Source organism: Manacus vitellinus, unplaced genomic scaffold, assembly GCF_001715985.3.
Source record: "Manacus vitellinus isolate BGI_N305 unplaced genomic scaffold, ASM171598v3 scaffold_60_pilon, whole genome shotgun sequence".
Taxonomy (NCBI): Eukaryota; Metazoa; Chordata; class Aves; order Passeriformes; family Pipridae; genus Manacus; species Manacus vitellinus.
The window spans coordinates 3,159,736-3,186,806 of NW_021940687.1; the positions used below are offsets into that span (position 1 = coordinate 3,159,736).

General features: G+C 41.5%; 2 protein-coding genes across 2 annotated transcripts; one reads left to right on the forward strand and one right to left on the reverse strand.

The window, feature by feature from the left end:
* Positions 1-64: 64 nt before the first annotated feature.
* Positions 65-26,801, forward strand: LIMS2 (LIM zinc finger domain containing 2). The gene is made up of 10 exons (XM_018083111.2): positions 65-81; positions 6,846-7,005; positions 7,937-8,003; positions 8,311-8,431; positions 18,697-18,846; positions 19,670-19,820; positions 20,907-20,999; positions 21,857-21,905; positions 22,092-22,167; positions 22,941-26,801. The coding sequence occupies exons 2-10, from the start codon at positions 6,850-6,852 to the stop codon at positions 23,086-23,088; spliced, it is 1,011 nt and encodes a 336-aa protein (XP_017938600.1). The 5' UTR covers positions 65-81; positions 6,846-6,849; the 3' UTR covers positions 23,089-26,801.
* Positions 10,049-11,586, reverse strand: GPR17 (G protein-coupled receptor 17). The gene has a single exon (XM_025896143.2). The coding sequence runs from the start codon at positions 11,584-11,586 to the stop codon at positions 10,555-10,557; it is 1,032 nt and encodes a 343-aa protein (XP_025751928.2). The 3' UTR covers positions 10,049-10,554.
* Positions 26,802-27,071: the final 270 nt, after the last annotated feature.

Sequence of the window (27,071 nt, forward strand, 5' to 3'; positions counted from 1 at the left end):
CTACCAGCGCCGGCAGGATCGGCTCAGTGGCACCGGCTCACTGCTGGGCACCAGGACACACACAGCACCTGGGCCCTGGGGGTATGTCTCTGAGGTGAAGGGAATGGTGTTGCTGCAGCATTTTCCAGGATTTCAAAGGTGCTTGGTTCTGGTGGTAGGTAGGGGTTTTTTGTTTAAAGTGGGAGTTGTCTGCACACAACCAGAGGGGATGAGGTTTATTTTAGTTTCCAAGTAGATTATGAGGGAAGGGACTTTCGGTTTTTAACAATAACAGGAAAACAACAATGGAGAACCTTTCCCGTTTCTAGCTCTGTGCTAGACTGTTCAGAACCAGCATTGGTGCTAGTGTTGTTAATAGTGAAGTATTTGGGCACCATGGGAATAAAAAAAAATGGTGAAATGCAGTAATTTTTCAAAATGTCAATAAAATTCTGTTGTTCCTTGTTTTTTAGGATTCAGTAGTCCATTTTTTCACCTATAATGTTAATAGAAAGCCTGTTGATTTTAGTTTTTGTAATTGTAAATAACTCCAATCCAGCAGAAACTGAAGTTTCAAGTGTAGCTGCTTCATGAGATTGTTTAGAACACGTCAACCAGAGCTCCTTAAATCTGTCCAGACAATTCCATTGCTTGAGTTGATCATTACTTTTCCTGTGCTTCACATTAAAATTTTACTTCACTTCTGAGTTTTCATTAGTGAATTTTGTGCAGGAGATAAATTAAAAGGAGTTAAATAGAACTTAGTTTCTTGCATTTCAGGAGAACTGTGAGCTGCAGCAGCAACATGGGATCTGAAGGCTGTGTTGCTGGGGAGAGCACTGAGCATGCAGGAGAGATCTTCTTCTTTTATTAGCAGTCAGGAGTTCCAATTTTCAGCCTTTTCTTAGCAGGAAATAGACCTGATGCTTGCCTGGAATCAAGGGATTGGTTTGGCCTCTCAATTTGAACTGTGGATCCCTTACTAGAACCCGACTTTTCCTGCTATTTTCCTTTTAGCCAGTAGCTACTGGTCAGTTGATAAATTTTCACTTTTCACTGCACAAAGTTGTGGGTGTGAATGTATGAGAATTTAGCAAGGAGGGAAGTGAGAAGGTAGTGAAGGAACTGATGATGCCATCAAATGGAGAGGATGCTGTTCAGGAAGAGTGAGAAGCATGGAAGGGACCTGTGAGAGAAAAGAAAACAAGCATTGAAAAAGCATATGTACAGTAAATTGAGTACATTTTTCACATCATAGTTCTTAAAGCAAGGAGAGCACAAAGCCAGCATGTTTTGGTTTTACTCAGCAGGTGACAGTGCTGAAGGTTATAATCCATTTGAGAAATTTGTCTCCTGTCTTGTAGTATTTTATCCACGGTTTTTGAGCTACTGATAATTTTTACTTCTTCCTGATGGGTCCTGATAGTTTATGATCTTTCTTCAGGCAGATAAGAGGAATCCAAAAGTACTGCTGCTAGGTGGTGATAATTGATGAACACAATGGGAATGATTTGTGTTATCAGTGCTGGTAAACAAACATCACATTTAAGCTCCTTTGAGAGAATGAAAGTGAAGAAGAGAAAGATTAAACGTGTGTTAGGAGTTATTTATCAAATAGACATTCTGAGTGAAGTGGTACATACCTGATAATTAAAGAGTGGGTTTCCTGTGTAAGAGTTATAATTTATTTAAAACCTGCACATTTCTTTTTGTTGTCGATGTTTGCCTGGGCTGAGTGAACACTGCTAAATGTGTCTTTTTAAGTGATTGGTCATGATTTACTGGCAATAAGTATTGCTTTGAGTTGAGAGGGACCTCCAGGTACCCAGGGCATGGGATTTTTTTCTGTGTGAATATCATCAGACTTTGCTGCTGCTGGTCTCAAAGTTCTGCCTGACAGCGGCTTCCCAAGCATGGACATTGTACTCTGGTCTCAGCTGACATATGTGGAATCTTTTTTAAACCCCTGGCTTCTACTAACAGCAAATTGCTGTTGCTGGTAGGCCAAGGAGAGATTGGGGGTTTTTTCCATATTATGACCATAAGTTGCAGTTGTATATTTTTCTTAATTTCGGTTATCCCTGTGTTCTAAATAAGAACAAAAAACATTCATTTCATTGAGAGTTTGAGGGCTGCATGTTCCAGGCAGATATACTGAGAGAAACACTACTAATTTCTTATTTAGCCAATGCAAAAAATACTTAATCAGAATGAACTGAAAATTTAATGCAAGCAGAAGGAGGAATGCTGAAAATGTTAAGCTATGCACATAGTTTAACAGATGCACAACAAATCATACATTGAACAAATGGGAATTTTTTTTCTAACACTTTATGACAAGTTTAATAATGAAGAAGTTAATTCAGTTTGGGAATGTTGTCCAGATAGAAGTCAATTGCAGCAAAGCGATTTTGGAATGGTAAGGGTGGTTGAGGGCTGGCTTTCAGCATAAGTTCATGAACTGATACCCTTCCTCTTTCTTTTGTCTTTGCATTAGTCATTATCTGTGAAATTAATCATGAAGTCTGATGTTGTCCCAGCAGATTTTCTTTTTGGCTTTGTCAACACTGAGGACTCGAAGCCACAGATTCTCAGCCATACTGTGGGGGTGGGAAGAACCCCCTCAGCTGGAGTGCTCTGATGTTTCTCTTGGCTGCTGACATCTGTCATATGTGCAAGTGGTGATAGCTCTTCTGGTTTTGACTCTTCACTGTCCTACCCATGTGTGCCTGCACAGTGGAAATGACCATGTCAATGTGATCATATTTGGATATTTTCTACATACACTTGTTTCTACTGGTAAACCAGAATGAGCAGAGAATACTTTTATAGGGCTCCCCAGCACAGTTACAGTGCCTGTCTGCTGAGATTTGGGTAATGCCTTGGGTTCTTGTATCTCAAATTATTGTCTTCCTTTCTTTTTGTAGTATCTGTAAGATTTTGGGTCGTCTGTATTAGTGATTCTTCATCAGCATGGTGATGAAGGAGAACTCTATTTGACACTAAAACCAAAAAGCTTTGGAAACCAATTAAAGAAAACTGATTTTTATTTTTTTCTTTTTTTTCTTTGCTGGGCTTTTCTCACAGAAGCACTCCTTGCTTCTGCAGTTCCTTTCTTGAACCTGACAAAGTCTGAGACTGTTCATCTCTTCTGCTTGTCCAGTTTTGGTTAATTTTGTCTTGCAGCCACATTTAAGATAATGAATTCTACTAATGCAAAGGCTGGAGCTTCTCTTCTGCTGTCTTAGCAATGCAGTTATTAGATTTGCTTCTTTTTTCTCAATCTGTCACCAGTGCTAGATCCCTGTGAAAAAATGTTTAAAAAAGGAGGTAATTTTGACTTTAATGACAGAAGGTAAAATGCTTTCAAATATTCCTATAGCACCTGTACCTGTGGCACAGAATGGGTCTCCTAATTAATGTCCACTTGTAAATAAGGAATTATTGTTTTTCTTTTTTTTTCTTTCCACTCAAGAGCAATTTGTAGTAAATACTTCTGAGAAATCAAAGCATGAGAAACCTAGTTATAATGGTAAAAAGCTAATTTCTGTAAGTTACGTGCTTTGACAAAGATTGTTAAAGATGGAGCACATAATGGTGAAAGATTGGAAAAGGCATTGTTTGAGAACTGGTATTTTTTGAGCTTGTGCAGGACAGGATAACTTCAGGATGTTGATCTCATCTAATAGCCTTTCCTGTCTTTGTGTCACTGGCTTATTGTTAAAACAGAGGAAGATTCTTTATTTTACTGAATAGCAAAAAATCGGTGAGCAAACAGAATAGAAGCAGCACTCTGTGTTGGGGACTGTCCTTTGTGGGAAAGATTTAGCTCTAAGTATCTCATGATTGACACAGCAAGTCAAACTTTAGTGGTCACTCCTGGTACACCACCATCCAAAGGATGGTTTATGTGTTGCCCTTCCTCTCCCCATGCTGCTGGCAGCAGTGTTTTTGCAGCAGTGTAGTAAACTGAATCATAAAACTGCTCTGAATCAGCACTGTGCTCCCTCTTCCTTCCAGCCTTGGTTAATTTTAACCAATTTTAAGCTGACTAAATGCTTTGTTTTGCCCAAGGAAGAGGACACACAGGGGTGTGTACTTGAGAGAAATTAAGCAACTGGCAAATGTTAAAGTAAAACTTCTGAATAAATGCCAAGTCATATCTTTAGGGCAAAGCTGAACTGGCAGATTTTATCTTGAGTGTAAAACATAAAAGCATCTTAAGTGAAAAGGGATGCAAACTTAGGAGTGGAAAGAGAGCAGGGAGGTAAAACTTGAGCTGTGATTGTCAAAGAACCACAGCTGCTGGTTTGTGTTGCAGGAGACACGTTGATCAGGAGCTGATGTGTGATTTAGTTGACTCCCATTAGTATGGCTCTTCCCAACAAATTTTAGTTGGGTTTTAGCTGCAGCAGAGAACTGTGTTATTTTGTGTACTGATTTTTTTATTTTAAGTTTTCCTGGACTGATAGTTTCTTTTGTGTGAGTAACGAGTCACACTCATTAGCTCATTTGCACGGACAGCTCAGACTGCATCACAATCACCTTCCTTCTGCCTTTGAGGAAATCTTGTCAGCATCAACAGCAGCATCCTGAGGGAGTTCCTGTTCTTGCCAACACAGCTGTGGGACTTGTGTGGGAAATGTCTCCTGGAACAAGTCTGTTCCCTGGTCTGTGGTGTGAACTGGCCCCACTGTGCTGTGTTCCACACGGGAATGTGGCAGTGCAGGCTGGAGGCTGGGATTGTTGTGAGCTGCCCTTGTGGAGGTGGCAGCTCTGGTCTTGCAGAGTTCATCCCTCAAGTTGGTAGTGGCACTGATGGGTCCCTTTGGAGAAAGGAAAAAAGAAAACCAGGATTTTTAAAAATGTTGATTTCATGTCAATAAAGCAAAAACCCACCAAACACAACCTTAGATGGTGCTTTGTTGTTAATATGTAGAGTGTAATACTTGCTGGCTTGCCTGGTTTTCTTGCCAGTTTTTCCACTATGTTGACAGGAGTCTTCCTTAATGATGGCTGTTGGCTAGCTCAAGTCTTGGAATTCTGGAATTGAATTTTTCAAGAGGGAAAAAATACTTGATGAGAAGATTATATTTTCAAGTCCTGCCACATGTTTACATAGTATAACCGAGAGAGCAGTGACTGTAAACCAAGCTGATTAAGTCTCTCAGCTTTGCTGCAAACACTTGGTGTTTTTGTGCTGACCTATTCCTTTGGTTCTGTGTCAGGATAAAAATGTCTTTTTAACCTGTGATCTCTAGTTTATGAAATTACAGAATTTCCTGCTAGTCCATAATTCCGCTGCATGTCTGTTTTTTAACACTCCTTCATATTGCAATAAGGAAACAAGCTATAACAAATTTCTGCTAAATTGGTGCTCCATTCTTGAAATTATTACAGTCTCCCGTGGTTTTTTGCCTCTCTTGGAATTGAAGCAGTAGAAAGAAAGTTCCCTTTTACTGAGCGGTCGCTCCAGGTCACAGTGCTGGATGCTTGTGCAGGCTGCAGATGGGAGACACTTGGCTCAGCTGGGCCAGCTGGTGTGCAGGGCTGGCTTTGTTGCCTCAGGGGTATGAGGCTGCTGCCTGCTCAGTCCAGTTGTGCTCATAGTACAAAGCCCTGGAATACAGACAGTGGTGTGTTTTGAGGGGGGGACCAGAGGAAAGAGGATCTTCTGCTACTGGAACGTGCTTTTTGAATTACTGTTCTCCATGAAAAGGTGTGTAAAGTAGCATGCTGGGTTGTAGAATAACACTAACAATGAAAATTCAGTTCAGAATACCTCTGAATGTAAAAAGAAAGAAAAAATCTTTTAAACTGAGCCATCTTTCATTTTATGCTTACGTCACTTACTTCAGGAAAAGTACTATACAAATAGTTCAGAGATTTTTAACATGCTGGAAAATTTTTATATTCCTATCTGTAAAACTTCAGTCTTTCCAATCATTCATTTCAAAAGGTGCCCAGAAGGCATAAAATAGTTTTTCTATATCTAAAAGTGCAACAATATTGAATTTTTATGTTATTGGATATAGCCTGGTGGTTAAAAGAAAGATTGCATTGCAGCAAGAAACTGAGACTTGTCTTATAATTTTTCCCTCTCCGTTCAGACATGTGAGACATGATTTTAAAACTGCATTAACTTAGATTAACATGATGGCAAGCATGAAAATTTTGTGAAAGAGGTTAGGGTTGTTCCATATTTTAGGGGAGATAGAGGAAATGTTCGCTGTGTGTTTTGTGACTGTGGCTTTGGGGGGGGTTTTAGCCTCACTTTCTGAGCAAATGAAGCTGATGTATTGGGCAGGCCTTCCAGAGGTACTTCTCTCTTCCCATACTTTTGTAACACTGGGAGAGTTTCAGTTAATTTGGCAGGAAGGCAGGGCGTGTGGAGGGGAAAGTGCCCTGCTAATTCCTGCAGTGAAGGGGAGACTGCAGTGGGATGTCCGTGCTTAGTGCACCTCAGAAAATCCTCCGAGGTGTACATGCTGACCAGAAATCCAGAGAAGTCAGAATCACTGGGTTTGCTGCTCTCCAAACTGCTAGTTTATTTAAAATTGTGAATATTTGCTATGAGCTATTAGCAGGATGACAGAGTGGGGTGAAAGACTGTTGAAGTATCCAGAAGTGCACAATAGATAAGTCCGCCAGATGACCACATCTGACACATGTGAGTGGCCAGGACATTATTTCTGGCTGCTGTCAGTGATGAATTGACTCCTTGATCTTTCCTGGTCACGTAAAGGGGAGTTTAAAGCAGCGGGAACGTCGCGTTCGTAGGTGTTGGGGGAACTTGGATGCCGTGGTTGTGCTCACCTGACTGGCTGTGACATTGCTCACGTCCCTGCTCTCTGTCTTCCTTGCAGTAACATGTCTGATGCTCTGGCCAACGCGGTGTGTGAGCGCTGCCAGGCGCGGTTCAACCCCGCCGAGAGGATTGTGAACAGCAACGGGGAGCTCTACCACGAGAACTGCTTCGTCTGCGCTCAGTGCTTCCGGCAGTTCCCAGAGGGACTCTTTTACGAGGTGAGTTCTCAGGCTGTGTGGAGGACAGGAGAAATAGCTCTATTAAAATGCAAGGAATGAGGTGGAGATTCTGGCAGGTATAAGAATTTTTGGGCTTTCTTGCATGTTTAATGTCTTAGCCCTAAACCTCTGTTGCCATTTTTTTGAGGAGCTTCCAACTTAATTTCCCTTTTTTTCTTCTCATATATTCCCTCAGTAGCAGCAAAAGCTGCTCTTTTGGATAAGAGACACTTCAGAAAGAAAACTAAACGTGTTTCTTAATCATCATAGAATCATAAAATGGTTTGGGTTGGAAGAGACCTTACAGACCATCTTGTTCCAACCTTCTGCCATGTGCAGGGACACCTTCCACTAGGCCAGGCTGTGCAAAGCCCCCTCCAACCTGGCCTTAATATTTCATTAAACATGAGTGAATTTTTGTCTCTATTCTTGGACATTTTGGACCAAACTTCTCCAGTTGGGCACCTGAAATAGGTGAACCCATTTAAAAATTACACTGACTCTTTTTTACAGAATATACATGAGCACATATTATGAATACACGTTATTTTAAATGGACCGTATTTTTTTGGCACTAGTTTTAGCCTCGTGTAGTAGGAATAGTTCTGAACTCTACAGTAAAGCAAAAATTAAATTAAAGGCAACTATAGTAAAAGGACTTGGGGATTCTTCAGGATTTTTACTGTCTTATGGCAACATTGCTGTTAATTTAACTGTTTGCTGTGCAAATCCACCACGAGACTGAAGTCTGGATATTTCTTTAAGAAAAGCCTTTAGGAGTTGCAAAACAGGTGTGTGGGGGGGCTAAAACTGGAGAACTTGAGTGACCTTGACTAATTGGTCATTTCAATGGACAGTCATGCTGAACTGTCAAAATGTAGAAGTAGTTCAATTATTCATGAGGGCTCCTTCTCTCTTGTTTTGTTTGCAGTTTGAAGGTCGGAAGTACTGTGAGCATGACTTTCAGATGCTGTTTGCTCCTTGCTGTGGGGAATGTGGTAAGATGTGGCACATTTCAACAACGTGGGGTAACAGCTACAGGGCTGTGCAAACCTTCCAGCATTGCTGTGACATCCAGCCCTGGGCTGGGGTTGTTGAGGTCATTTAAAGGAACAGGAGCTCTGGATGGAAACAAAGCATGATAGCAGCAGTGATTTGGGGTATCCTGGTTGTAGGAATAATTGGGTTTTCCTCGAAGTTAGACTGTTAACTGTACTTGTGAAATTGTAGTGAAAGGATTATGAAGGCAGTAGATTTTGATGCCTGTTTTCTGATGCATCTCAAGCTGCTGCTTTCCTTTTGCAGGTGAGTTCATTATTGGACGTGTTATCAAGGCAATGAACAACAACTGGCACCCAGAATGTTTCCGCTGTGAGCTCTGCGATGTAACCCTTGCTGATCTGGGCTTTGTGAAGAATGCTGGCAGGTAAGACAGAGAAGGAGCTTGGAAAGTTTTATCAGTGTGTTATTGATGCAGCAGTGAGATGCTGAGAGTGGTCAGTTAGTTGTGCACAGAGGAAAAGCTTGAAAAGGTACAGGAGAAGCTTTAAGGAATAACCTTTTATATGGGAAATGGAATGAAGAGCAGTGTTCTTCATCCAATGAAACATGTAGAAACTCAAATTTTAGTAGCTAGTGGATGGGTTCTGGAAAAGAAAGGGATTTCAGGCGGAAGGAAGGGATTTCAGGAAGAAAGCTGAACAGTACATGAGAAAAAGGAATTATGTGATCCCAGGCAGGCTATTTATCGAGTAAGCTGCTGAGCAGGAAATCAGGATATAGAAAAAGGCCAAGAGAATAACACGATGATCACAGCAGTCTGTTCAGCATGTGATTTTACTGGTCTTCAGAAATCATTCATTTTATATACAGAAATATAAAAATGAGTCATAGAGGTCAATTAATACATTTAATTAAAAAGTAAGAAATAAAAACACAAAAGAGAGCTTATACAAAAGCATTCCATGATAAGAAAATAAAACAATCCAGCAGTTAGCAGACAGTGCACAATTCATAGTTTATTTTAGGCTTTCATATGTCATGAGCAAAGCCTAGTAGTTTATCCTAGAGTTTATATTTTCACTAGCTAAATGGTGAAGAAAGGAAGGAAAGGTTATATACTTGCATCCAGTCCAGCAGGGAGTCCTCTCAACTCCCTCTTCCCTTCCATTCTGTATGCAACTGCTGTGCCTTTGTGCCAGTTGGAGCTGGGCATAATTGATTTTTCTTTGACACCTAAGCTTGTTAGAATGGGCTGTTGGGATAGCACTTAAGATGTTTTGGGAAAGCAGTTAGGATTGGAGCAGTTCAAGCAAGATAAAGTATGTTTGATTTCATAATTTGTGGGCCAAATCTACGGTGGTAAAGAGCTTATAAAAATGTATTTCACCTCTCATATGATTTCCTAAAATATTTATCTCCATAGCATTGAAGCAGTCTTCTAGTAAATATTATTGGAAACTCTTGCATTCTTTTTCACCCTTCTTATTGTACCTGGTCTTCTCTAGTCTGCCTGTCAGTTCCAAGCATATTCTACATGATGCAGTTTGTGTTAGTGAAAATAAAGATAATCCCTGCATTATCCACAGGGAAGGAATAGTCTTGCTAGATAAGTCACAAAAAAGTTGTAAACCATTTTAAAGATGGGAGTCTCTTCTGGACCAAGTAGACTTCACTTCTTCAAGCACTTACTTTTCTTCACTTCTGCCATTTGGGTTCATATTTTTACAATTCAGTATGTAGCAAACATGAATGCTGTATTCCTAAACAGCCCTTTTCCACTCCTCAGTTTGAGGGTTATCAGGATATCTGGGGTTTTGCAGGGAACTGCATAAAAGAGACAGTGAATTAATGTTGTCCACCTGCTGTCTGCAGCTTTGAGACAATGGCAGAGTGCAGATAGAGAAGATAGTGAGAAGTTTTGTGCTCATCTCCAGCTCTGAATGCTGGGAAAAATTAAAAAAACCCACATTGTAAGGCCTGTCTTAATTCCAGTCCAGGCTAGGTTCACTGCAGCATTTGGTGTTTTTTTTTCTTGTCACCATTTAGTACCAATTTTCTCTCTACTATGTATAAATGCTTTGAATTTGGAGACTTGGGCAAGATGTGCTAGGGTGTTGTTTTCTCATCAGGCAGGTCTGTCTCAGGAGTGGATCTCTAGTGCTGGCACAATATGAAATTTTAGAGAAGGCTGTATGCATTGTGCAGAAGAAGAGTCGTTACTGAGTGCTTTGGGATTAAGTTCTTTAAAAAAAAAAAAAGGTCCATTTTCCTCTTTGCCCCTTTCCCTGTTCCTAAGTGCTCAACCCTCAGTTTCACATCTTGGAAATCAGTAGAAGTGTCCTTCTGTTTGCAGTTTCAGTAAGACAAGCAGATGTGATCTCTGTTGTCAGGGGAGTTCTTGCTAATTGCAGTCCCACAAAACCAACAGAACTTCCCTTCTCGGGCTGAGTTTGACTCTGTGTGGACTGTCCCACCAGCTATTTGTGCTCTCTGCTGCTTTTGGTGGAAGTGAGCGCCCTTAAGTCAAAGCAGTGACAGGAGTCACGTTCACAGTTCAGATTTAGCGCTTAGTGAGCTTTCATTTGTCTTACCCTCGTACGTTTGAGGCAGCATGACGGTCTTTTTGATACAGAACAGGTTGCACAAAGCCTCGCGGAATTTCTCGGCTACGAAAAAATACATGACTGGGTCGAGGGCCCCGTTGAGGCTGGTGAGGCAGGAGGTGACGCGGTTGCTGAGGGCCAGGGTGCGCTGGGTCTCACAGGAGGCTTTGGTGCCGTTGTAGTGGAGAATGTAAATGTAGCGGTTGACGTGATAAGGTACAAAGCAAATCAGAAAGATCATCAGGACCATGATGATCATTTTGACAGCTTTTTCCTTCAGGTGTTTCTCAACTCTGTTCCCACTCCTCAGGCTTCGGATGATGAGTAAGTAGCAGGTCACTGTGGTGACAAAGGGGAAGGTGAATGCCACCGCCAAGGACACGAGGGCATGACGTGAGGCCTTTTCTCTGTAGAGCTGCAGGCAGACGGTTGTGTTTTCCATCTGGACTGTCTGCACACTGAGCAGCAGAGGTGCCATTGCCACCCCAACAATGACCCACAGAAAGGCACATGCCACATGGGCATACCGGGACCTGCGGAGCTTGATGGACTTCACGGGGTGCACAATGGCCAGGAAACGGTCAATGCTGATGCACATGAGGAAGTAGATGCTGGCATACATGTTGAGGTAAAAAAGGAAGCCGGTGAGTCTGCAAGGGATCTCCCCAAATGGCCAGTGGTTACCAGAAAAATGGTAGACCAGCCGGGTGGGAAGTACCAGCACAAAGGACAGGTCGGCCACAGCAAGATGCATCAGGAAGATGTTGGCGGGTGTGCCTGACTTTTGGTCCCGAATGAAGAGCCAAAGAGCCAGGGCATTGCCAGCAAAAGCCAGGATGAAGTCCAGGAAGTAGAAAGTGGCAAAAAGGATGTTCTCCATGTGTGTCTCTTTGCCACATTGCTCTGACCTTTCCAGAGCAAAATGTGATTGATTTGAGCAATTGAAGAGTGGGCTTGAATCTGCTGGGCCGTTCATTTTTCCCCACAGTTTTGAAGGAAAAAACCCACCCTAAACCTGAAAGAATTAAGACAGTATATTACAAAAGAGCCTGGGTTTGTGGAACAAACCAACCAACCAACCAACCAACCAAAAAAAACCCCAACAAAACACCCAAAAAACTACACATGGAAACCAGTGATGTCTCCTGTTTGCTATTATTGGTGTTTAATGTGACAGGTCAGTCTGAGTATAAACCCTTATATTAAAATCCTGCATCCCCCCTGCCTGGCCAGGTTTTCCAGACCAGTAATTGCTGTGGAGGGAACCTTAATAAAGAGCTGGCTGGCTGGTGATGAGCTTGTATCCAACCCGTGCGAGGTCAGTTGTATAACCAAGTAGTGAGATGCTTGTGTCTAGTTAAGAGGAGTAGAAGTGGGTTTTATATGTCTAGCTAGAAAGTATTTGCCATGTTTTAATTTGAAATCCTGATTCAGGACTGAGGGGCTCCTAATGAGTAAGCTTTTCTGAGCACAGGTATATGTTGTAAGGTGACCTAGCTTAGAATATCTGTCTTGTTCCTAGAAGAGATGGAAGACAGGTCAGGTCTTGTTTTTATTAAAAAAATCTGCAGGGTTCCTGAAAATCTTTGAGGATTATTTTAGTCTAAAGTCCTGTATTTAAGGCAAATGCAGCTATTTCCAGTATAGTTGGAAAGTTTTCAGATGGGTAACAATATCCCATCTGACACTGAATTGACTTACAGATTATTAATAATGCCCATGCTGTCAGTCACTTGTCAAAGTGCCATCCTTCCCTACAGCTTTTCTCCCCCAGCATAGCTCTCTCTTTTCCTCCCTCAAAAGTCTGAGCTCCATGTAGCTTATTCAGGGCCTTTTCCAAGTAGCAGCTTAGTAAAACTGAGCTTAGCTTTGCCAGTCTGTGTTTGCAGTGTCCTGAACAGCATCAACAAAAAGTGATGAGATTTTCTGGGCACCTCCCCATGGCTTTTTATACACTGCTCATCAGTGGGTGTAGGTGGTGGGAAAATGCAGGCCATCTGAAATTCCAGCATTGTCTCTGTTTCTTGGATTCCTCAGAGGTATTACAGTATGTGCAGCAGTACCTCCATTGTGCTTAACCATTGCATTTTGTACTGACTGATCATTTCCCCATATTATTCAATACGTCTTTCAATATATTCAATATACAGTGCATCCAGATTCCCAACATAGCTCATTATTCAGATGTCTAAAAATATTGGGATAATCAAGAAATTGAAATGGGATTAAGGGCAGACAAATATATTGGAAAATGTAAGCAAAATTCCATATAATTAATTTTTTTTTTGGCTACTGTTACTTTCAGGGGAACAGAAAACAGGTTAATGTGCTGGACTGTTTCTGTTTGATTCACAGTTGAAGAGATAGAATCAACAGAAGGGGGACTGAATGAAATTCAGAAATTGAAATTTCTTCCTATGGCCACAGAGGGCCCTTCTTACTCCATGCATTGCCTGGATATCCTTCCAAATTTGAGTCTTAATAACAAGTTATTGTCTTGCCATTACTTGCAACTGCATGTGCAAGGAAGACTGTACAGCTCTTATGTCCAAGGGAATTTCATCCATAAAAACACATGTGAAATCCTGCTTTCATGTACTAAAGGAAAATGCCCTGTTTGCAGGTTTTTTGTATGAAGCTCGGGGGTTTGCAGAGAAGTCTGCAATTTTTTGTTTCTAGTGTTCCTCTGTCCCTTACCAAGTAAGACTCAGAAGTATTCTGGAACACAAGAGTTTGAAGTTTGTTTGTGATGGTAATGTTAACTCAAATACTTGTCCTCCCTGGATGGAATTAGTTTAGGCATGTGCTTTTCTGTTGCACACCAAAGGAGAAGCACAAGACCATGCCTATTTACTGTTAAATTACAATAGTGCCTATCACCTCATGTTCTTGCTATTAAGCCTTTTTTTGTGTCAGACCCATTGTTGAATTGTGCTTTTCATCTGCAAAAAAAGTCATCAGATGATGTTTATGTCAGTGGTGGGGTGGTCTGATGGCTAAACATTACTGTATCCATGGCTGTGACACCTGAGCAAGCTGAAAAGGCAAAAGCAAGGGTTGTCTAATGGAACAGACTGAGATGGCTCTTATCTTATTGAAATGATTTAAATCAGTTCAGGAAGAGAAGCAGTAAGCAGAGTTTTCCCTCTTTGCAAGCTTATTAGGGGTTTAGTAGCATGATACATTGAACTGATTCTGTTTGAGCCGAGTTCCTAAGAGGATCTTGGGGATTCAGACTCAGCTGAGTTTCAGTACCAGACTTGGAATAGGCAAGACTTGAAAGTTGAGAGTTTAATCCTCACTGATGGCAGCACTGGGTCTGCCATGAATTTCTATCCAGACATGGATTTCAGTGCAAAGTGTTGTGGGGTGGAGTAAAAAGGAGAATGTCAGAGCTGTCTAAGAAGCCCACTATGTCAGTGACAGGAAGAGAGAGGCTTAGAACTACTGATAAAATTGAAATAAATTCAGTCTTTGCAAATGAGTGCCTTCATAGGAGAGCTGCTCTTACCCAATTTACTTTTGAGAGCAAGGTGAAGGCAGATATTTTTCACTATCTGATTAAAAATCATAGAAAAGGGAAATGGTCCTCCTTCGAATTTTGTTTATATTTTAAATTAGAAGGAAATGTTAATTAAAGCTTTTATGTATTTTACAATTCTGCTTATTGGGTGAAAACTGTGGTGTAGCACTTGAGTAGGTTAGGGAAAAAGCTGATGTCAGTAGAATGAATTGCTGATCTTATTTTTAGAATTTATATGTTTTCAACAAACTGCTACAATTTTATAAAAGTAATCATTCTCTGACCAGTGTGTTCTGTAGACAGTGTTGAAAGCCCCTGCTGTTATGTGCAGTTCCACTTCTATTTTTCTTGGGTTTAGCCTATCAATTTAAAATAAATGTTTTTAGGTTTCTTTCTTCCTTTTTGGATTTTTGTGCTTACAAAAAAAGCACTGGGAGTCCTAGAAAGCCTGTCGTACTAGTCTGTATAAATGCTAGGAGCAAACTAGAAACCTTGCCAAATCACCTAGAATGTGTAATTTGTGTTAAGCTATATAGTGCAAGAGGCTGTGACTTCACAAACTCCTTTAGGAGTCTGGCTCATTATCCAATAATTTCCGCTTGGATTGCGCTCTTGGTGTTGTGTGAATATTTAGTGATTTATGTGTTGCTAAACAGAGCACTATTCTGGAAGGGCCAATTATCCCAGGCCTCCCAGGGTTGAGCTGTAATGGGAATGTCACTGCTCATTCCAAGTGTATGCACACTGACCATATTTTATGCCCTGTTTCTCTTCTGCTCAGAAACAAGCAAGATAACAATCCACAAGGCTGTCAGTGTGGACATAACACAATCACTCTCACAGCAGATGCTCCATCTGTCATTAATGAAACAATTAACTAGCAGAAGAAATCTGTAGGTCACTGTAAGTTTGTTACCTGGCTAGTTCAGAGCTCTGTTAGAACACCCACTGCCAATAAATATGAACTCTACGTTAGGGTTTGTGGTGGATATCAAAAATTCCTGTTCTTGCCCCCAGCTACTGTGGTTTCTGGTTTGTGATTACACTGTTTGTGTGTTGTTATGATTATGGATTTAGTGTCTTGTCAAATGGGAGTGCCTCCTATCTTTCACTCAGAGTACTCTTCATTAGAAAGAGTCTGCTTCTGACTGAAGTTATTCTCCTGAAAATCACTCCCTGCTGAGACCACCACCCTTCAGCTGAAATACTTCGTTAGTGTGAGCAGCAGAGCAGTGTCAGAGAGCACTGGACATACCATACAGCTGGCACAAATGGATATACATTAGGTACAAAAGTTTGGAAACTTTTTTGTTTTGAAAGAGCAATGTAAAGAAAGACAAGGAAATGAATCTTTGAAATTCAAAAAATACTGCCTATTTTTAGGTTCAGACATTTACATTATATTCAGCCATCTCATTATGTGTGTCTTTGCTCCTCACTGGCTAAGACTAATGATATTAGGAAAGCTCCTAAAAAATGCTCCTAAAGAAGAAAGCTCTTAAAGCCCCTTCTAACAGAATTGTGTCTCTTACCTCTTTACAGTGCAGTCCTGTGGGTGGAGTATAGGATCCTTTTGGGGAAAGTCTCAAGGAACTCCTGATGACAGCAAACCAAATAGAAGCAGAACCGAGAAAACGAGATGATTCCAAAAGAGTGCAGAGTTGCAGAGTTGCTGAGGGTGGAGAGGGAGGTCCTCTATATAGTGTCCTCCTCGCTCTGATAGTGCATTATCAGCTCAGTCACACAACAGAGCAGGGGAGAGGAGACCTCAGCACTGAGGAGCAGTCTTCATCCCAGCTGAGCTCTTGGCACTGGGGGTGCTGCTGCCTGTATAGATAGGAATATCCTGCATGAATATTCCAGTGTTCATGGTGCTTACTGAAGGCTGCTACTGAACTCCTAGCCGTGAACACAGACTCCTTGGAGTCCCTTGATTATTTTAGGAGGGTGGAGAGAAGCATTGTTTGTGGGAAATCTAGTATTAATAGACACAACAGGACATTTCAGAATGGGATAATTCCATAATGGTGGGAGTGGGGAGGGGTAGAGGGAGAGGGGAGGCTGCTATGGCAACAGCTTAGCCTGTCCAACACTTCCCTTTGCTTGCAATAGAGGAGGGTCTGTGGGAGGGCAGAGGGTTTGTGAGTGGGGAGGGGGTTGATAATGGTTTATCAGTGCAAGTGGCTGAAGGCATCTCATTCAGCTGAGTGAGAGGGGTCTCTTTCAGGACACTTGCTTCGGGGTCCCCATGTCCTGCCCTGTATAATTACTCTGCATTTGACAGTGCTGAATAAAATTGATGCCTTTATGCCGAGATGAGCACAGCTGCATATTTCCCTATAATGGGGTGCTGTCTGCTTTTTCTGGACTCTGTCTGGGCAAACAGTAGTTCCAGCCCTGGACAGAGACAGTTGCTGAGAGGAGGACTCAGATTTTTGAGAGAATAATAATGATACTTAGCACTTAGGCAGGCGCCTGCCAGTTGAGGGTCATAAGTGTTTGAGGTCTCACAACAACATCTGTGTTGTATTCTTATCCCTGTTTTACAGATCTAAGGGTAAGTGATTCATCGCAGCAGAATTTTGGAGGAAGAACACACTGCTTCATCCATAAATCTGCCCTTTGCATTTGAACTTTTCCTTTTGTTTTGAGAATGACCTGTTGTGGGGTGATGGATAGGGTTAAATCTAGAGGAGATTCAGAATTCTAGGGTAAAAAGCAGCTGCAACTCCCTGGACAGACTGAGGTAGACATGCTCCTCAGTACAACAGTAAACATCTGCTCAGAGAAATATAACAGAGTGTGGAACAAAGTGGAGACTACATAGCTCTCCTCCATTGAGATCCCAGCAGAATGGGAGAACGTTGTGGTACTGAGACCATACAATACCTGTCTGATAAGGGAGAATCATGACGTTCTGCTGCTAAAGCCAACTACCATGTCGAACCCCCTCCTCAGATGCCAAACCGTGACCAGCTGCCCCTCCCATTAGGTACACCAATCAGAAATAAAAGGTATTTGTGACTAGAGCCATGCAAACTTCACCAAAACACAAAGAAAATAGTATAAAAGTAAGTTGGGGATAGGGGGAAAGTGGGAGAAGACCTTCAGTGAAACTACTGGAATTAATTGATGGACTGAGTCCATCTTCTTCCCTCCCCAGTGGGATGCCTTGGGTGAAAATTATACTCTGTGTTGTTAAATGCTGCTCTTAGGACTAGAGCGTGTGTTTGTGCTCACCCTATGGCATGTTAGTAGATTGCTTGGTGTCAGAGCTTGTGCTTGCTTAATGTATGTATCAGTAGATTGCTTTAAAACATATTTTTGCAGTTAGAATCTGTCTCTGACAACCTTCAAACCTTATTAATGTGTCACAATTTCTGTTTATAAAGAGGGTTATTCTGTGAACTGTTCAGGTGAGTCTTTGCAGTTGCTGGCAGTGGAAAACACCTTGGCAGGGCCTGCTGAGGGGTCTTGGCTCTGCTGAGCTTCCCCTAAAAGGGTGGTCGAAGTGCCCTCCAACCTTGTGAATCTGTTGGTGAAGGGTCTCGTTACAAGACACCGACAGACTGTCAAACACCAAGGTCTTGACTTTCCTGGGGGTACTGACAGGCAAAAGTCTAAACTCCCATCTTTCATGTGACACCTGTAAACCTCAGCAAGGTTTTGACATAGTGATACAGTGAAAGGAATTAAGCAGGCTTGGTAGTTTTGGGACAAAGCAACCCACAGAAGTCATTTCTCTGCCATGTTTGTTTTATCATAAATTGTTCCCAGCACACAGCGTTGCAGCTAGAGGGTTAGGTAATAGGCAAGTAAACTTGAACAGCTTCTCCTCAGAGCTCCTAAATATTGGGATAAAACTGGTGGGTTCCATCAGCCTTTACACAAATTTTTTTATGCCTTTGTCTGAGTTTTTCTACCAGGAACTTGCTTTATCTACCTGTTCAGGGATGTACTTGTAATGTGTTCTAGAACATGTGATAGGAACACAGTTGCATTTACCACACAAAAGTGCAAATTGCATAGTTCTTTATTTTCTTTATTCCATAAAGGAATTTGTATGTCAAAGAGCCAGCATTCAATTGTGTCTTGTTTGTCCTGGCTGTTGAAGACTCATGAATCCAGCCATGGTAAAGGCATGCAAGCAATGCACTTTGGTTTAATGCTTTTTATTCTCTGTCCTCAACTCCCTCCCAGTGCTGTAATGCCTCTGTTATGCTTGGATCCCATGGTTAGTAATAGAGAGAGGGCACTGCCACCTTTCCTTGCCCAGCTCTTGGAAAAGATCTAAAGTGTTAGAAAGGATACCTGGAAGAATAACTATGTGACATGGGATGTAAATCCATGAATGTTGAAGGAGTATTCTAAGGAAACACAGCTCTGTGACTGCTCCATCCACATATTCCTCTCTGTGCAACTGGTGTGAAATACTGGATACCAAAGTGAATTATATTTAGTCTGACACTTGTGTTAAATAAAGTACTTCCTATAGTATGCATTGTATGTTGTTTTAAGAGAAAGCATTTTTAATACTTTATTTCCTTTACTTTGTTCAACCAGGCATCTGTGCAGGCCCTGTCATAACCGTGAAAAAGCCAAGGGACTGGGCAAGTACATCTGTCAGAAGTGCCACTTGATAATTGATGAGCAGCCTCTGATGTTTAGGAATGATTCCTACCATCCAGATCACTTCAACTGCACCCACTGTGGGTATGTTCTCATACTGTAAACTCTGACAAAAAAGAAAAGAGACAAACACTTCAGTCAGCAGCACAGTCCTTCCCAAGGCCTGAACTTTGTTGCCTTCACATTGTTGAACAAACAGAAATTGGGTGAGGAGAAATCGAAATAAATTTGGAAAGCTTACAGAAGCTTTAGTTTTATTTTGCCATTCAGTGTTCTCTTATTCTAACCTTGAATGACACTACTTTACAATGAAAATATTTCATCAGGATGAACTTACCTGAAAGACTGTGTGCAGATTGCCATAGTAGTGTTGTCCAAAGATAGCAGTTATCAGGCTATTCAAAATAGTTTCATTTTGAATTCCTGGGTAGAAAAAAAAAAGAGCTGTGTCAGTGTTCTGGCACAGACCATTACCACGCTGTCTGACCTGAATTACTTTGCCACAAAGGCAGTATAATTGGGGCACAGTACAGCCCTAGAGTGGGTAACAGTACAATTAGGTAACTCCATGTTGAGCACTGCTAGGATAGTCCTTGTACCTGAACTCTCCCATTCAGAGACAGCTCAAATCTTAGCATGGCACTGCATTGTTCCATGTGTAAGTGTGCCTTGTATTTCTGCAAGGGTGTGTAGCTGAAGACATGGTGTTCTACATAAGTTCTTGTCTGGCAAACTGAGAAGGCAATTTGAGAAAGATGAGCTGACAATGACTGTATTTCACTAGCTTAATGACTGCATTTGTAGCATGAATGCTGCCCAAGTTCCAGTTTAGTCTTCCAAAATTTCATCCTGGGCATTAAAGAGCTTCCCTTAGTGTCCTTGCTTCAGGGCATGTGTGTGTTTTCAGGAAGGAGCTGACTGCCGAGGCCCGGGAGCTGAAGGGAGAGCTGTACTGCCTGCCCTGCCACGACAAGATGGGGATCCCCATCTGTGGGGCCTGCCGCAGGCCCATCGAGGGACGGGTGGTCAACGCCCTGGGAAAGCAATGGCATGTCGAGGTGAGGCCTCTCTGAATCTGAAACTTCCTTCAGGAGCCAGTTTGGGAAAGGACTAGTGCTGTTTGGAAGCTGTAGACGTGTAGGTGATCTGTGATGTGTGAATTCCAACAAAACCAAATTGCTTATGTTTCAGACTGTCTTCACCTTTTGTGTGTGAATGAGTGCAGCAGGGCCATCAGAAAGCTATGCTCTCACTACTGTAATAACCTTATTTTTAAAATGCCTGAGTTGCATTGTAAAGATTCCTGCAGGATATGATTCACTGAACAGCATTTACTTACTAATAAATTTCTGTATTTGCTATGGTATACTTAAGATACGTCCTTTCCCATTGCAGTTAACAGGTGCATAAATGTGTTGGAATTCCTGCTGCAGACAGAGCCAGTGCAGTTCCTACTGCCTTTTCAGCTCATTGCTTCTATAACTTTCAGCTGAGTCATCACAACCTGCTCTGAAGTGTTTTAGTGATTTATGTTTTCAGTCATTTAAGCCTCCTAGGGCTTGAACTGAGAGAGATGCTGCTGCTCATTTGAAGTGTATTCATATGTTTTATGTTCCTGTTTCTCTTCTCTGAAACAAGCAGGATAATAATGCACAAGTCTATCAATATAGAACACAAGATGATTGTCCTTCCAGCAGGTCTTCTACCTATCTTTAATACAGCTCTTAGTTACTATAGAGACTAAATATCTCCTCTTCTTTTTTGCTTCTGTAAAGATTTTCCTGTCTGTGCTTCATTAAAGCATTAAGAGGCAAGAGTTTTAAACGGAAAGAAGTAGATTTAGATTAGATGTTAGGAAGAATTGGTGGTGAGGCACTGGAACAGGTTGCCCAGAGAAGCTGTGGCTGTCCCATCCCTGGAAGTGTCCAAGGCCAGGTTGGATGGGGCTTGGAGCAGCCTGAGCTAGTGGAAGGTGTCCCTGCCCATGGCAGCAGGTAAAACAAGACGGGCTTTAAGGTCCGTTCCAGCCCAAACCATTAAGTGTCATGTATTAAGCCATAATTTGTAGCCATGTAAGTTTTTCCCTGGTGATGGTAAAGTCATTTTTTCTGCCATGGAATGTCTTTTTTTTTTTTCTTCTACAGCATTTTGTTTGTGCCAAATGTGAGAAGCCATTCTTGGGGCACCGACACTATGAGAAAAAAGGACTGGCTTACTGTGAAACTCACTATAACCAGGTAAATTCTGCCATCTATGCTGGAGGTACTTGCTGTGACTGGCAAATGCTTTTTTGCATTTTAATATGCAAAGCTGCAGATTTTGCATAATCTGAATTTGTAGAGGCAATGCAATATTAAGAAATTTGTGAGATTTAACAGAAAAAAGTAGTTTTTCTTGATAGGTAGAAAAGCAATGTTGAGAACAGAATAGAAATGTCTTGGGGATACTGATTTTAATTTGTACCATTGACAGAAAAGCACTGACCACGGGTTGTGATTAAAATCCCTGTAACTGTACTTCTAAACTATTTGTGTGGCCATCTTTGGTAATACTTTCTTCCATGGGCCTGAGACAGCTATTATGTTGTCTAAAGCATGGGAAACTATGTTTCAAAAGCCAATCAAACTCTGTTTTTTCTGTATGATTTTATGGAACAGCTATGAGTTTGGTATTTTCTTCTGTCAGATAAATGAGGTAAGTGTTACTGTTTTGATAGAAGCTCCATGTTTTATTTTGGTATTTACAGCTGAGCATCAGGAGATGTTTGTCTACAGTAAGCATCATACTCTACTGAACCTTTCTTCTCCAATTGCCACATATACAGGACTTTAAGATCCCATAACAGTGGTAGAGTGTGAGGCATCAACAAAAAAGGTTTTGTAGTATTTAGTGGTATGAGATCCAAAGGAACATAGACTATTTGGCAAGTGTATGAGAAGTTATTCAGAAGATTTAAATTGGTATATTTGGGGGCCACTGCAGCATCTGGGAATTCTTTGATTATTAGGATTTAATGTTCACACCAGCTGCATAATGTGGGGAGCATGAGTAGTCAGCAACATGAGTTCCTGTTCTTATTTCTTTTTCTCTGCAGCTCTTTGGAGATGTTTGCTACAACTGCAGCCACGTGATAGAGGGAGATGGTAAGATTTGTTCTCTCCTTGTTTTGGGTTGCTGTCCTTGCTCCATTTGTTGGTGCAGCTGTTGCAGTCCCACAGTTGCAAGGCACCAGTGTTTGTTTTCACATCTGGCGACATTTGAATGTGGACATAAATCTGAATTCAGATAATCTGGCAGTTTCTTCTTACTTTGTGCTTTTGCTTTTGCAGTGGTGTCAGCTCTTAACAAGGCCTGGTGTGTGAATTGCTTCTCCTGCTCCACCTGCAACATCAAGCTCACACTGAAGTAAGTCAGTGTTCATATTTTGGACCATGTGAGACATTCACCCCTAAGCTGGGGTATCAGCTTGGGGGAGCCATGAACCAGAGGCTCTCTGAGGGGCAGTATACCTCTTCTCTGTGGGAGCAGGTGCTTATAATTCCACTGATTTCAGGATTAAAAGAGAGCTGACACTCAGCATCCTCTCTGATTTATTTTTGTTTATTAATCTGTTCTGTAAGAAGGTTGAGTAAGAGGAGAACTCATTCAGCAGTACAGAGGGAAGGCTCTGAGCTTTGAGGAACTGCCTGTCCTGAACAACCCACAACCTCCATGTCTCCTTAAATTTGCATGCTCCCCTCAATGACAATATTTAATATTCCACAGATTAATTTGAAATAAAATACTATGCTATTTGCCTCAGATATGTAGAAGAGGGACAGGAAAAAAGCAATCCTACATTCTTCCTGTCTCAGGTTCAAACCCTTACCCTACTATGCTGGGTTGGCTCCACCAAGGAGCTCTAATTCATCACAAAGAGGACCTTTGAAGTGACACTTGCATTCTACAATAACAAAAAAATTATTCTAGATTGTTACATACAAATATATAGCAAAATCTTGCTCCTTATTTAAGTAGGGGTGCTAAAGACCCAAGTTCCCTGGTAAGAACCCAATCTCTGTTCTTACATCACCAGATGAGGAAATGAGTTGTTTTATAAGTGCAGGTGCGTGGAGATTTGAATTAGTGAAACATATAGTTTGCAAATACCATTTTAATAACTGTTCTTTGTGTTAAAGGAACAAATTTGTGGAGTTCGACATGAAACCCGTGTGCAAGAAGTGCTATGAGAAATTCCCTCTGGAGCTGAAGAAACGCCTGAAGAAGTTGTCAGAGCTGGCATCCAAGAAGGCCCATCCCAAAGCTCTAGATTTAAACTCTGCTTAAACAGGTCTGTCAGTCTCCTGACTGCACTCTTACAAAAGCTGCTGCTCACTGCAGCTCTTGATTACAGAGGCAATTACTAAGAAGTGACACCAAAGATAAGTAGTCCCTTCCCCTGCTTCTGGTAGTATTGCTTGCATCTAGACTATCCCTTTTCTCAAGCAGTTGTCTATTAACACTGGCAGAAAGAGGAGTATGGTTTGTGCTTGAGCAGTTTACAGGCTGGTTATTAATTTGCTAATAACAACACTTTTTGCCTTTGTGGAATTGTACACAATCTTTCCTTCCTCGATTGAACTGTGGTTCTCCGTCCATTCCTCTTAGTCTAAGGAATTTGGAAACAGTGGTTTAATGTAGAGCTGGAAGAAATGTCTGATTTGCTCTTTTTCAGATAAAGTATCAGCATTTTTCTTCTTACTGTGGGGGCAGAAATTTTTAGGCTTTTTAGTACCTAGGCAAATATTCTGAAAGTTGTTGGTCTTTGCTACATGCAGAAAGTTCTAGTCTCTCTCCATTTTCCTTCTGAGAATATATGGGTGCTGTACAGTCCTTCTGGTTTGTAGGTTTACTAGAAAGGTTCAGGAACCAACAGCTATGGCATCTGCACTGCTGGCTCCTATGTCTTAGGCCCAGTGCTAGGACAGCTGAAGAAGTTTGCTTTGCTGCTTCCCTGTTCAGTACTGAGGGGATTTTAGTTGTCAAGGCCATGTCAGGGTTCTCCATGATGAGGAGATGACTATGGGGAAACAAAACATTCTATTAGAATTAACAGTCTTTAATTTTCCCTGTTCTCTACTACTCCATGGCTACTAGAGCTTCTGCTGGTCAACACAAAGCATGTCCTATCCACTGGTGTAGCTAATATTTCTTGAGGCAGTGTGGCTGGAGCCTTGGTTATTCTTCTGCACAGGGAAATCAAGTGGATAATATGGTACCAGTTTAGGCACTTAAGTGTCTCTTTTCTCACTTTATTTGCAAGCTGAATATAGGCTTGGTGGTCATGCTTCAGAAAGCCCAATTACATTTCTAATGTTTACAGTTTGTAGCAAAAGTGGTCTTGTGCAGAAAAAAACTCAGAAAGTACTTCTCTTAAAATTTTTACCCAAATAAGATTTCCCCATCACCTTTCTTCTTAAGACCTGAGTGTACTTAGAGAGAGGATCTCAGTCATGAATGTGTACATCTCAAGCATATAGTCCTGCTCTGTAGTTTTGCCTGTCACCAGTGAAGTTTCAGTGGTCCTCCTGTCTCTGCTACTACAACTCAAGGTGCTGAGGAATTTACTGGTGTTGTACATTCTTGATACTTCTTTAGGGGTGAGCCATCATCAGTGCTGCTCCTGAGCCCACCTGCATGCTGTATAATCACAGTGAGCTTCAGTGCTCTGGAGGCATGCCCTATATTTTCTTGTCAACTAAGCTGAGCAACCACAAAATCCCTTTCAGTTGAGACTGTGCCTCCACTTTTGTGAGGCTGACAAGCACTGGAGGACTTCTGTCCCTTGCATGATTTAAATCTTCTGAAAAGTGAGTAGGTCAAATGAACACAGCAGTTGGGCCCAGGCACCACCCTGCAGCCCCAGGTGAATTAGCTAGCAAGAAGTTAAAGTTTCCCCATTTCTTGTATGTGTGAGCAGCAACTGGGTTGGGGCAATAATCTCCTTTAAAATTGTGCTAATACACCTGCTGGATCTCCTACCCATGGAACTGCACCCCTGATAGCAGAGCAGTGGGGGGAAACCCTGGTTAACTGTGTGCAATGAAAATCCCGCCTGTCAGAGCATCCCTTAGATCCTCCCTGTCTTTGCTAACTCAGTTTGCCTCCTCTGCTTTGCTTTTTGTTGCCCTAAGTTACCATTAACTTTTAACTGTGTTATACTGATTCCACTATAGCACTGCTGAAGGGATGGCCTAGGTTTGACAGCAAACTCTTCTATCCTCTCCTGGCCACAATCTCTGTAGATTCCAGTGAGAGCAGGTGCTTGTGTCATTGCTTTAGGAGAACACGTGGCTACTTGCTGTTCTCTCACTAGCCTTAAAACAGACTTTTAGTTAAGGACACAAAGAATGTGTCTTTTGGTGCAGTAGTGTGTGGCCACTGTAAACACCCATCCTGTAAACCTGTTGTTGGCATTTTTGTCACAGCACAGAACACAGGAAGTGCTGCTCTAGGTTCAGCTCAGTTGGTTATGCAGATCCTCCTCAGCATAAAGCATTCTGGTCTGTTCCTGCAATCTCAGCACCAGGCTATGCCTTGTGCTGAATCTGAGCAGCTGTGTATCCCTCCTGGGAAGGAGGTGGAGGAACACACAGCAGCACATTCCTGGTAAATAGGAAAGGACTATGTAACTAGCAGGCAATAGGTAATATTCTTTCAGTGGCCACTCAAGTTCAGCAATGGAAAATTGTGGATGTGGAGGTGAATGGAATTACTTTTGTAGTGCAAGTAGAGAATTAGTGTGTGCTCCTTATCTTGTCTCATGCTAGAAATTCAGCAGACCTTGTAAGCTTCAGAGTTCAAAGAAGAGTTTGTATCATTCTCTTTGATAGGCCATTCAGTTCTCTAGGATTTGGATTATGTCCTTATCATCAGGACATTTTGGAAAATCAGTGGGTGGAAAAAAATCTTCGTAATCCCTGATCTCTGTATTAGTGGAAGATGATATAATCTTAGTATCTCCTAAAGTATTAATTTTTCACAATTATTTTTCTTATACTTCTGTTGCCCATAGCCTGCAATGTGCAGAGTTACAGTAGTGCATATTACTGCCATACCTTTTGTGGGAGAGTGGAATTGAAGGAGTAGGAGAAAAAATATAAATAGTTTAAAAAAATGCATCTTCCTCTACTTCTGTGAGTCTACTTTTTAAAAACCAAGCAGAATATAGTGCAGGCTCATGAGTTCTCTTCAGTGTGTTGATAGGCTGACATGTTTGTTTTCTTTTTCAGTAAAGTCAAGGTGTCAGTCAGAAATAAGCTGCATGCTTTTTTCCATTGTTGTAAATTGGCCTGCTAGCCAAATTCATCCTCAGTATCACACCACTGGAGAGTACAGATTTATACCAAGGTTGAACTTGGCTCAGAAGCCTACACTTACTAAAAGCTGTTGTCTCATTCCATGCATTTATAGTTTACATTCTTACTTCTACATAATTAAAATCACTAACATAAACTGAGTACACTTGAAAATGGTTTTGCTTTTAGAAAGCACAGTATGCGAAGCTTGTTTGTATTCAAAGGCTATGCTAATCACCTGCAGTCTGTCTTTGTGGCAACTACTCTGCTCTCTAGGGTTTGCATCCTGGTGTTTATTTTTACAGCAGCCTGTGCAGTGTTGGCAAATATTGGTCAGCCTTTGGTACAGAGGGTTCCTGATGTCACATGGTGTGTGTTAGATGATATGACTGACACTTTTTTCAGAAGTGGTTGGATGGTGAAGGAATAGATTGCAGGCAAACATAATAAATGTGGTTGTACTAGTCTGTAAAGCACTGTTAAGTGCTGAGGGTGTTATAGACTGAGAAAAGAATTAGCAGCTACCTGCCTTGGTTCAGGCCTTGATGAGCAGTGTAGGTTCTGCATCGTGTAGAGCTCTCATTTTATCACACAGGTGCTGTCTAACCAAAAAGTGGGATTGTGGATTGAAATGTTGTAATATCGTATCTTTGTATGTTCCTATAATAAAGTTAACTGTAATACATTTTAAATCTTTACACACACACAAAAATAAAAAATTTGTATAATGTACAGTTAAAAAAAATACTGCATTTGCAACGATGAACCAGAGAGCATTACCAACTCTGAGGAACCCTGGGGATTGCCCAAACCTGAGACACTGTTGTGGTGAGTTCATGTTTTAGATCTGTGCTGCTTCTGTGGTGATCTGTTGGTTGATAAGGATGTGCAGAAAGGGGTATTATCCTTTTAGAGGCTGTGTTGTACAAAATGTGTTTGTACACAGATGGGATGCTATGATCACTTACAGGC

Bases quoted from the DNA above. Each gene is read 5' to 3' on its own strand.
- GPR17 (XM_025896143.2), bottom strand. From the start codon at position 11,586: ATGAACGGCCCAGCAGATTCAAGCCCACTCTTCAATTGCTCAAATCAA.
- LIMS2 (XM_018083111.2), top strand. From the start codon at position 6,850: ATGTCTGATGCTCTGGCCAACGCGGTGTGTGAGCGCTGCCAGGCGCGG. The intron at 18,847-19,669 runs GTATGTTCTCAT...GTGTGTTTTCAG, and splicing joins TTCAACTGCACCCACTGTGG to GAAGGAGCTGACTGCCGAGG. The intron at 22,168-22,940 runs GTAAGTCAGTGT...TTTGTGTTAAAG, and splicing joins AACATCAAGCTCACACTGAA to GAACAAATTTGTGGAGTTCG.